At 43.4% G+C, this 10,816-nt stretch overlaps 1 protein-coding gene across 20 annotated transcripts in view; it reads right to left on the bottom strand.

The window, feature by feature from the left end:
- Nucleotides 1-63: 63 nt before the first annotated feature.
- The window catches only part of Adam22 (ADAM metallopeptidase domain 22), a 229,000-nt gene continuing 218,247 nt past the window's right edge, over nucleotides 64-10,816 (bottom strand). For all 20 annotated transcript variants that reach the window (XM_060373788.1, XM_060373789.1, XM_060373791.1 and 17 more), the window contains one exon: nucleotides 64-6,210. In XM_060373788.1, the coding sequence (XP_060229771.1) occupies nucleotides 6,190-6,210 (21 nt within the window). In that variant the 3' untranslated portion in view covers nucleotides 64-6,189. The remainder of the gene's footprint in view (nucleotides 6,211-10,816) is intronic.

Below are 10,816 nucleotides of genomic sequence, written 5' to 3'. Positions count from 1 at the left end.
AATCTTCTGACAGCTTCTCAGAGACACTGTCCAGGTAGGAAGAAAAAAAAAAAAAGCGAGCTCTGCATCAAAATAACATAAATCTTTTATTGAAAGTCACTTTATCGATGTTACAATGAGAGTAACATAGAAAACTCTGTAGTCTTATTAGCTTCAGAAGTGAACACTAATAAAATTGTGCCAGAAATTTAAATCTCGAGTTACAGTGACCTTTTAAAAACAGCAAGATTTACCTACAATGTGAGAACAATTTTATAACTTGAACGGCCATAAAACAAATCGCGCTTGCTCAGGAAAGCAATCATCATTCCATTTCTGTTGGTGTTTTGCCAAAACCCAGTGAGTTTGGAAATAGCCTAAGAACCTGCGTGCGGAGTACCAGAGGGGGGAGGTTTGAATGATGCAAATCTATGTATATACACACGAGTACCCAGTTACCCAAAATGAACCACACTGATCCTATTAACACGTCCCCGAGAGGGGGGGGTGGCTTCTGTCATCTGCAGGTGGGCCTCGCCCTCCGGAGGCCATGAACGTGGGAAACACTGGCAGAGACCTAATGCCAACTAACATGTGGACTGCTTTGGTTTCTGGAAACTGTCTTTTGGAAATGCTAGTCTGGAGGGGCAAGTCTCCCAGCAAGTTAGAGACGGGAGAAGAAGAATGCTCTGTGATCCAGAAGGAACGTTTTGCTAAGCACTTTGCAGTTAGTGTTAAAGAAAAAAAAAAGTTTTCTATTAATAATAATTAAAAAAAGGTGTTGGGTTATCTGTAGCCATTAAAAAGGCGAGTCATAGAGTTAGAGAATCACAGTTTGATATTGTGCTGGATTAGAAAGGAAAAGTGGGGTTTTCAAATCAGGCAGTGATACACAGGTGTAATTTACCAGGAACCCTTGTGTTACTCCTAAGTGTCTGAATTCATTTCAGCACTTTCTGTGCTGTGTTATCTGATAAAACTTAGCACCGCTATATTTAAAGATTTGGGACATTTGCAATATTTTAAAACTCAACCATCAAAATAGATCATGTACCAAAATGTCGCAAATTGAATGCAGAGAGCATATACGCACGCCTTCATCCATTTAGGGGAGACCAGCCTTTGTTCACAAATGCAGAAACTGACGCCCTTGTGTACGCTGACAAGGTCGCTTCATCTCGCAGGATGCCCTTTTACTTGGATTTGATTCCAGGAGCTGCCTGCGATCAACACGCCGGCTGCTTCTGCAGACCCTCCCGGTATGATGAGGTCTATGAACAATGCAAGGGACACACCACTGGACAGTAAACTACTCCAAAAGGTAACGTTGCAGAGAGCTGCAAAGCACGTAGCTCTGCCCTGGCACCAGGACTCTCCTCCATACCCATGACTGTCTTGAGCTCCTCTGTGTGCTTCATGTGGATGTCCACTGTGCTCCTATGCTGGGACTAAATGGCCCAGGATCTCTCAAAACTCTCGGCCGCTTATTCCCTTCCTGAGATTTATACCCTGAGACCCATCATGACTTTGCAAGGTGCACAATCAGACCAGCACGTCAAAAGGAAATGAAAGATAACCTCTCCCACCCTACGCCTATGGTCTTTCCAATTTTTATTTTAAGGTAAAAAAAAGGCCCTGGCCTGTATGATAGGGGGTGTTTCTAATTGAGAAGAAGAGCACTGCAGATGCTGGGGAAGAAGGAAGGTTTTAAACATAGCCATCAAATCCGTTAGGATCTAAGGCCAAGGATATGAAGGGCAGAGGTGCAACTGACGATGGTCTTTACGTTTTGATTTTCTGCTTACTGACTCTAGGAGGTCCTAGAGTTGAAGGACTGCCAAAACCATAACTAAAACGGGAATGGAAATACTACCTTCTGCTCTCCAAGTCTGGGGCAATTTTGTTTTGTGCCTACAGGAGTGGTAGGAAACCTCTTAGAACTGAAAGTGCCTGGCCCACAGAGCCTATTGCTGTAAGCAAGCGCCAACCGCGACCAGCCGGGACACTTGAGCAACACGCTGCTCCCACACAGCCAGATGGGCTGCCGCCTCGGCCAATTCTCACAAATGTCAACTGAATTCTTTACAGTACATCAAAGGAGAAGCTGTTCACCCCAATCCCTAGCTCTCTGGTGCCCAGAAAAAAAAAAAAAAGACCCTGCCTCTGAAATCAGAGTCGTCTTAACAGGAGAAAAATAAGTATTCAAGCCCTAAATTAAGCCCTCTTCCACAGAAATGTCAGCTTTTTATACAAAGCTACTAGAATGAGAAAGAAAAATTCATCTTGGCTTTATATTTCAGGGGGGAAAGCAGGAGGCAGTTATAGAAGAAAAAAAGTTTTTAAAAAATATACAATTAGGAACATAAATAGTGAAAAATGTGCTGCTGACGGGAGTCCAATTGTCTTAGAGCTCAAGCCAGCTTGCCACTGGCCAGACCATTAGAGAATGCTCCACGCATGGCATCCAGCAGCAGCAGCCAGTGGTGCCCCGTGTGGCTGGCTGAGTGGACGGGTGTCTTGCTTCTCCTTCCCATCAGTTCCAAACTCTGTTCCCCTCTTCATATACTGCAACCTGCCAAACAGCCTTCTCTTCCTTTACATTTAAGTAAGATAGAAATAATCTTACCTTTAGATAAGGACTTATTGTACTGAAATACAAGGGCATGTCTAAAGTACTGTAAACCAGTACGACAATAGAAAAGTGACAGAGTAAAATGAAGGAATGAACCAACTGGACTCTGATATTCTAAAAGAAGCGAGTGGAACTATCACACTCTCCCTGGCTCAAAGCTAACAACAACAACAACAATAAAAAGAACAACATCTGAAAATCGCAACAGGTAACGTAGCTACAGAAGGTCTAGGGCAAATGGACAGGATGAAGTCATGCAGATATGCAACAGAAGAAAGGCACGTGGAACTGTCCTGGCACACAGAGCGGCCCTACCTCCCACCCCCGGGAGGGTGGAGAACAATTTTATCTTCAGGGTGGTTTATTTTAGACATGCCATCAATCTTTCATCTATAAGTCGACATTGGACTGACCTGTGCAAACGCTACTTTAAATCCCTGTGATGAAACAAGAAGGAAAAGAAACCGCATCATGAAAATAAGCGCCCCCTTCTACCTGCAAAGAAGGCATCTCAAGCCCTTGTTTTCTATCCCAGGCAATGCTTTTGTAGAGTAACTCTAAAGATGGGCAACTCCTCAGTTAGCATCTAAGTGAGGGGCTGGGGCGTTCGGTCTTTGTTCTTCAAATCCAGCCCCTGCAGACTGGCAGGTATTTTCTATCTTGCTGACTCTGGAGGAGGATTTCCCATCTAAGGAAAGTGGCTGGGGAGAGTAAGCCTGGCCAGTCCATTCCTTAAGGATTTTGTTACTGCAGGCCTCCCTGGTCACAGAGTGGGAAGACTGAACGTTACTTCTCTCGGGAATGGAAATGACCTGCTGAGTGGAACATCGCACACATCTGGGCTATCTGCAGCCCCACTGATGCCATTATTAGAAAGAGAAATGGCACTGAATGAACACATTACTGCCCTTCTCTGTCTGTATAGTAATGCCCCCACAGCAGACTGGGAAGTATGAATATTAGTTGCATGAGTCAAACTACTATGGAGCTTCAAAGTTCCTCTTCAAAATAGACATTTAAAAAAAGGTATAACCAGTGTGCTTGGACTTGATTCCATGAGTCTATTCTGTCTACCTGAAAGAATGAAATCAAACATAGATGATTCTACAACACCAATTTTAAATCCTCCGATACATACTTCTTGAAGCTATCCATCAAGATGAAAAGTTTGTTAATTCCAAAAACAATTCTAAGAATGCTGAAACATGGGAGATAGATACCTAGACTAGAACATTAAACCTATTATTTTTCTAAAATCACTCTGCATGTGAAGCAAAATCTTTTCATCCAGTTTCATAGGAAGATGATTACAAACCAGAGCAACCGATTCTCCCAAAAGGCACGTGATAATGATTTTCAATACAATGACTCCAGGTAAAAATAATTGAGAAGGTGAGGAAAGACTGGTAGGTAGACAGATAATGAGCTCACTAGCTAGCCATGTGTGAATTCTTTCAAGCAAGGGCTTATGTACATAACTATAACTACAAAGTACATTTACAGGAGGCACCTTCCCTTCAAAGCTATAAACTTCTTCGTAGTCAAAATAAACCTTATATTATATTAGCCTTTTATACACTCAATACCAGCAAACATTCAGTGCACACTTAAAGTGATCTTGTTCAAAAGTCACTTCATTTTCTACATCTTTTCATCTGCCACCAGTCTGCCCTTCTGTCCTTTCCTTAAGCTGGTGGAGACTGTTTAACACCCACGCCTTTGTCTGAGACCGTTTTACTGAGCCATCAGAAAGCTATATCCTTTCCTGTCAGGCTGTTTTTCACTGTATAATTCTGTGTGATTAAACTGGCTTCCTAACACCTTCCGGCTGTTTCCGAGGAAGTGGACCATTGCAAGAGACAGGAACTGAGTATGCTGCCACCTTCAGTCTGGGCATCTAAGACAATTCTACACGGAGATAAAACAAACTGTGTCCCTGGACACTTCTGGACAAAATCAAACGTAGAGTAGATTTCCCAGTTTCTGTCTGATGACTCCATCCCTCACATGAAACATCAAGGAAAAGGGGGAAATCAGAAATGTATTTCACAGCAGGCCATACAACTGACCGTACTGATTCTGGATCTCACTAGAGTGGCTTTCTTTTGGAATGATAACATTGCATTAAAACAGCTGTTAATTTTTCATTTTAAGTGACAAGATTTCATATAGAACACTAATTTCTTAGTGGATCAAAATTTATAGGGCTCAAAACTCTTTTCTTCAGTGGAAAATGTCACTGCATCCACGTAGCCACAGGCTTTATTTAATCTTGTGTGCCCTGTTGAGGCTTCCATCCGCCACCTTGTTCAAACTCAGCCAGAATGACCTGCTGGGACTTACATCCCAGTGATGAAAATGTGTTAATGTTGTGAACACAGGTCATTCCCCTCAGAGATAATAGCTGAAAGGATTTTGTCAAGGGACCCAGACCTCAGACCAGGCTTTGCCTGGGCGGGAGCTACCCACGCTGTGGTCCATGTCTTTGGTGCATCTGGTCAACCGCGGCAAGACACTTTCTGGAGTGAGAGGAGCTGACATGCCCTGGTCCTGGGGACAGCCACTGTGGCAGGCACCATGTGTCTCGGATGTGGAGGACACGCGTTGGCAGATTCCCAGAGAGCCTGTCAGCTCCAGGGTGGCCTGAAGCTACACGGCTACTGCCCATCTGGAGTCCACCATCAGCACGATGCAGAGGCCAGAGGTTTGAGCAGTCTGGTCCCTCACTCAGTAACACCTCCTCTGTACGCACTCTGAAGGGAAATCACCCGTTTTAGACAAACACCAGTTATGGAGAGCTCCTTTTACAGCACTGACCACTGCAGCACATCACCCACTTACACTCTGAAGACTGCAGGATGGAGGACAATGACAGAATTGTGACTGACTGTTTTTAGGCATTTGGCAAAATACACTTATGTGTAACAGTTACCTTTTAAGTTTTAAAAATGTTTACATATGTACAGTTGTCCTTGTATGCTAATATAAATATGAAAAGTAAAAAATAAAAATAAAAATACATGTTTAAAGATAGCACATGGGATATTGGCCTCTCGAAGCTTTACAGCCCGGCAGTCCTGCAGAGAAATCCTATATGCCTTAGCCCAGCATGCTAGTTTCTATTATGGGATGTTGTTTCCTTGCATATGGAAAACAATAAACAGAAGCTTCATGCATATGGCATTGCTGTTTGCAATGAGGATGTGTTTCAGAATGCCCAGTTCTGAATCCACTTCTGTCCCTCAGGGAAACCTGCTAATCTGGGTCATGTGAGTTAATTTTATTGATATTCTACATATATCTGTCATGCAGATTATCCATGAGCATACCGATACCAGACCATAAAGGGTCCCATGTTGTAGTGTAACACTCCAGTAGTTCTTTTCACCATTTGGTTAAACCTTAAGCCAATGACAGAAAGAGAACAGCAATCCAGGTACAACCCCTGGCTTCCTCTCCTCTGGGGTCTCAGAGGGTCTTCAGTCGTCAGAAGAGCAGATAAGTCTTGCAGTGACTGTGGGTGGCAGGGTGTCTATAAAAGTAAACAGTTTCGATGTGTCGCATGTAAACAGTTGTTCTTAAATGGATGTCTCCCATAGCTGCAAACAGAGGAAAGCAAAATCATACACTGGGAAAGCTGAAAGCAGATTCTTCTGAGCTAAGAAGAAGGATTCCAACCATACGTTACTTACTATGGTGCACGCTCATATGGATGGACACAGGTACACAAACTCTGAGCCCTGTGTGGTGGGGGCACGCTATGATGTGTGCATACAGCTATGTGAGGAGGCCAGACGAGGACTTCGGGTATCTTATTCTAGTGTTCCCCACTTTACCGCCTTGAGACAGGGTATCTTATTGCCCAGTGACCTCCTGTCCATCTGTCCAGCCCTCAGCGCTGACTCTATAGGCACAAGGCACTTATGATCAGCTCTTTGTGTGGAGTTTGGGGATTCAAACTCTGGCCTGCAGGCCTCCACAGCAAATTCCCTGCTCGCTGAGCCATCTTCCAGCTCCCATATCAACTATTCTAACAACAGCCACCTTCTAGTGTAAGAAAGGAAGAAAAAAAAAAAAAAAAAAAAACCCGAACCTCTCGCATCCTCATTTCATGTTACTTAAAATTTTAAATAATCAAAACCTCAAATAACAGAATTTTAAAAATATTATTTTTAAGGTCCCTATTTTGCTTTATTGTACCCGGTATACTGTCAGCTGGATGGAATAGTGGTTCTCAACCACAGCAGTGAAAATCTAGAGGTGTGTGTGTGTGTGTGTGTGTGTGTGTGTTTTACATGTGTACATGTTCATGTGTACATGAGGTACATGTGCATTCACACGCCTGTGCACGTGGAGATGAGAGGTCAATGTTAAGTACCTTCCTCCATGATTCTTTATTTCATTGATTAAGATGGAGTCTCTGAACTTGGGGCTCATGGGTTTGGCAGGACTAGCTGGCCAGCAAGCTCCAGGGATCCTCCTGGCCGTGTCTCCTCACTACCAGGATTACAGGCATGCACTAGCATACCTGGCCTTTTACATGGGTACTGGGGGATTTGAACTAAGGTCCTTGTGCTTGCACAGTAAACGTGTTATCAGCTGAACCATCTCCTCAGTACTAACCTGCAAAAGTTTTAAAATCCGCTGCTTTGGTATCACACCACACCAACTAAATCAAAATCTTCCTGGGAGGAATGTGGGTTAAGCTCTTTGGACAGTTCCCAGGTACAGCCACGGCTAAGACATACAAGTCCATCAATACAAACAGCATCCTCATAAGTGTCACTATGGGACTATGAACAGGCCATGCGCTTTCCAGCTCTATCTCTGACTCCCTGGCCAGATCTACTTTGGGCAATGATTGGCAATTGCCTTCATGGGCTGCAAACAACTTTTGCACACGCAGAGAAACATCTCAGTTTACCAGAGAAGGCGGTTAATTTTTAAAGGTCTGCTAATGATCCTTCTGCCAGTCAATATAGCTAGTGCTGTATTGCCAGCCGATGTGACTGAGATATAAATACTAAACACAAGAACAAAGAAAGTATGATTAGAGTGGATTAGGTTATATTTAACTTCCATCCGAATTCAATTTTAATAGGATATATGAGATATTTCATGACATGTAAATTTTGGGGAAAGAAAGAGAGACAACATGATTAATAATTCTTTTCTGTTTTCTTTTATTTTTCTTTGTGAGACAGAGTCTCATGTAGCCCGGGCTGGCCTCAAACTCACTATGTATCTGAGGCTTGCCTTAGTCTTCTGACATCCTTCTTCTACCTGGCAAGTGCTTTCAGTCAAATGCCACAGTACTCAGTTAAGTATATCTTTCTAGATAGGTTACTTTAACATGCTTGCTCAAACCTTCATGGAATCCTTGTTCTAACAGAAACCGCAGCACACTGCATAAGGCAAGAAAAAGCCACTGAAACTATCTATCTCAGGCCAAGTGTACATATATTTACTATTAAAAAGATCCACTCTGGGGATGGAGAGATCTTTTAGTGGTTAAGAACAATTGCTACTTTTTTCAGAGGACTCAGGTTCGATTCCCACACCCACATGACAGTTCACAACTGTCTATAGCTCCCCGAGATCTGCTTGCAGCCTCTTTAGACCAAACTATTATGTAGCCCAAATGTTGCTGTGTCACCTTGCCTCCAGGGTTATCCCTGATTGGCTAAATAAAAGGTCTGCGCACCTAGGCAGGGCAAGAGAGAGAGAGAGAGAGAGAAAGAGAGAGAGAGAGAGAGAGGCAGAGCTAGGGTATATGGGCTTGGAGGTGGGGGCGAAAGAGGAGTCACTAAAGGATAGGTTAAGAACCCGGGGAACGGGAGGAGGAAAGGCATGGAGAGAAGCCCAGATCGAAGGCACATGCAAGTATTTATGAGAATACTGGATGGGAAGGAGCCCAGATAACAATGATGAAAGCAAATGGCATGGGATGTGGGGCTGGGAAGTAACAGGGTCGATTAGGGGGTAATAACTGCCCAGTCCCAGGTGAAACCAGGCTTATTTAAATACAACAGGTATCTGTGTCTTTTGTTGATATGGTATTGGGTTAATAATAACTGCCGTCATGATTTTAGGCATTAATAATGAACATTTTAGCCATTTTTTTAATTTACTACAATAAATAGCAGGCAATTGCGGGACAAGGGCCACCTGTTCAGCAGGATTCTTCCATATGGTATATGGCTGTCCCACGCAGTAGAGAATGAGTCAGCCCTTCCACGCTGCTATTCCAGCAGCAGAGTCCCCACCATCATGGTGCTCAGCCTGTGGGAAGAGCATGCAGTGCCCACTCCCCCCGCCCCGGGGGACTGCCACCTTCACGAGTCCTCATGTGTTGACATCTCTAATAATCTAAACCCTGCCATGGTGACAGCTGAGAGAACACCCTTAGCTGGAAGGAGCAACGATGCAGACAGTTAAGCTGGAAAAGAAATGAAGTGCTCCAAGGAGGGTCGGGCAACAGCCACCTGGTGCTCTGAGGAGGTCGGACAACAGCCACCTGGTTACCGCATACCACAGCACAGACAGCTGGTACAAAGCCCAAAAACAGAGTCCTGGGAATCTGCCTTAGTCTTCAGTTCCAGCTTATGTCATTCCTGGCACTGACATGGAGAGGTAGTTTTCACAATGAACAAAATGTTGTTTCTTATTTGTATAGAATGACGGACTTACTGATTACAGTTATCTGACCAGCTTTTAGTGATCTCTCTCTCTCTCTCTCTCTCTCTTGTGTGTGTGTGTGTGTGTGTGTAGTGTATGTGTGTTTAACTAACCCTGGGTAGGTCAAGCCAAAATCCAAATAACTCACGTTACCTTGATCCCCATAATTTTGATTCAGGATCTATGAGGCTCTAAAACACCTTCAGATACTAAAATGTCTAAGAACTCAGAACCTTGTGCTGGATAAGTCTGTGGAGGCTCCAAAAGCTTCACCTTTTGACATTTTTTTCCCCTCCTAAGAGCAACACCATAATGTAACTGGCCACAAGAGGCACTGTACATCAGTAATTCTTCCCAGCTCTGCTCTTCATCAAAAACCCCTGAAGGCTGGTGTGATCCTCTAACCTCCATGTTATCCCAAATTTCACAAATCAGCGCACTGGGGAATGTTATGAGACAGGCATCACTGACTGAGATGTGTGAAGAACCAATGCTTTGAGGTATGCTGTGAGACAACACACACACACACACACACACAAAATTATAAATAGAAAATAATAAAAATAGACCTTGTTGAAAAATTGTTTTTTTTTTTTGGAGGCTGTGGGGTATGGCTCATAGTTAAGGATATTTTTTTTTTCCTACCAAGATAAGACGACCCTGGGATTACATCCTCCTTACCACAAAACAATAAATTGATAAAAAAAAAAATAGAAAATGGTGTTAAATTTTACCATAGCCTTTGCAGTATTCTTTTAATATTACAAAAATTTCAAATATTTTTTTCTTGGCATCTACATTCTACCTGTGGTACAATGGGAACACAGTCAAAACAATGCCTTGGGGAACTGTGAGACAGAATCCAGCAAAAAGGCAGAGGGCCTTTTAGCTCAGGGGCACTTTGCCTTCTGGATTGTTCTTGGGTGTGATTTCGTGCCTCCTGTGTTAAACACTTACCTTCAGTTGATAAGACACGTTTATTCTTGTTGAATGTCAGAACACAGCTATAGCACACAGTCTGGTCAGTGTATTCTGAATCCGGATATGGCCTTCTGCCTTCCTTTCCTCTCTCACAGTTCCCCAAGGCATTGCTCACCATGGGTCATTCTTTGGTGTGTGTTCCAACAGGCACCAAGACATGAATCTGGTTTTCTGCCTTAGGTTTCTATTTTTGAACACCTATTGAATTGTAACAAGCCAGTGAGAGGCCTGTGCAACCAAACTGGGCATGCAGAGGGAACTAATTTTCTAGAATTTCAAGGCAGGGGAATTAAAACTAATTTTTTAAAAGCCTCGTAAAGCAAAATAAAACCTTTAGGTTTTTTTTTCAAATACAGATGAATAAAACAATAATGAAAAATAAAGACTTTAATCCCAGCACTCAGGAGGCAGAGGCAGAGGTGGGAGTATCTCGAGTTTGAGGCCAGGCTGGTCTACATACAGAGAGTTCCGAGAGGGCCAGGGGTATACAGAGAAACTTTGTCTGAAACACACGCACGCGCGCGCGCACACACACACACACACACA

This window comes from Meriones unguiculatus, chromosome 21 (genome assembly GCF_030254825.1).
Source record: "Meriones unguiculatus strain TT.TT164.6M chromosome 21, Bangor_MerUng_6.1, whole genome shotgun sequence".
Taxonomy (NCBI): domain Eukaryota; kingdom Metazoa; phylum Chordata; class Mammalia; order Rodentia; family Muridae; genus Meriones; species Meriones unguiculatus.
The sequence above is the reverse complement of the archived record's forward strand: the minus strand, read 5'-3'. Positions and strand labels throughout refer to the sequence as shown.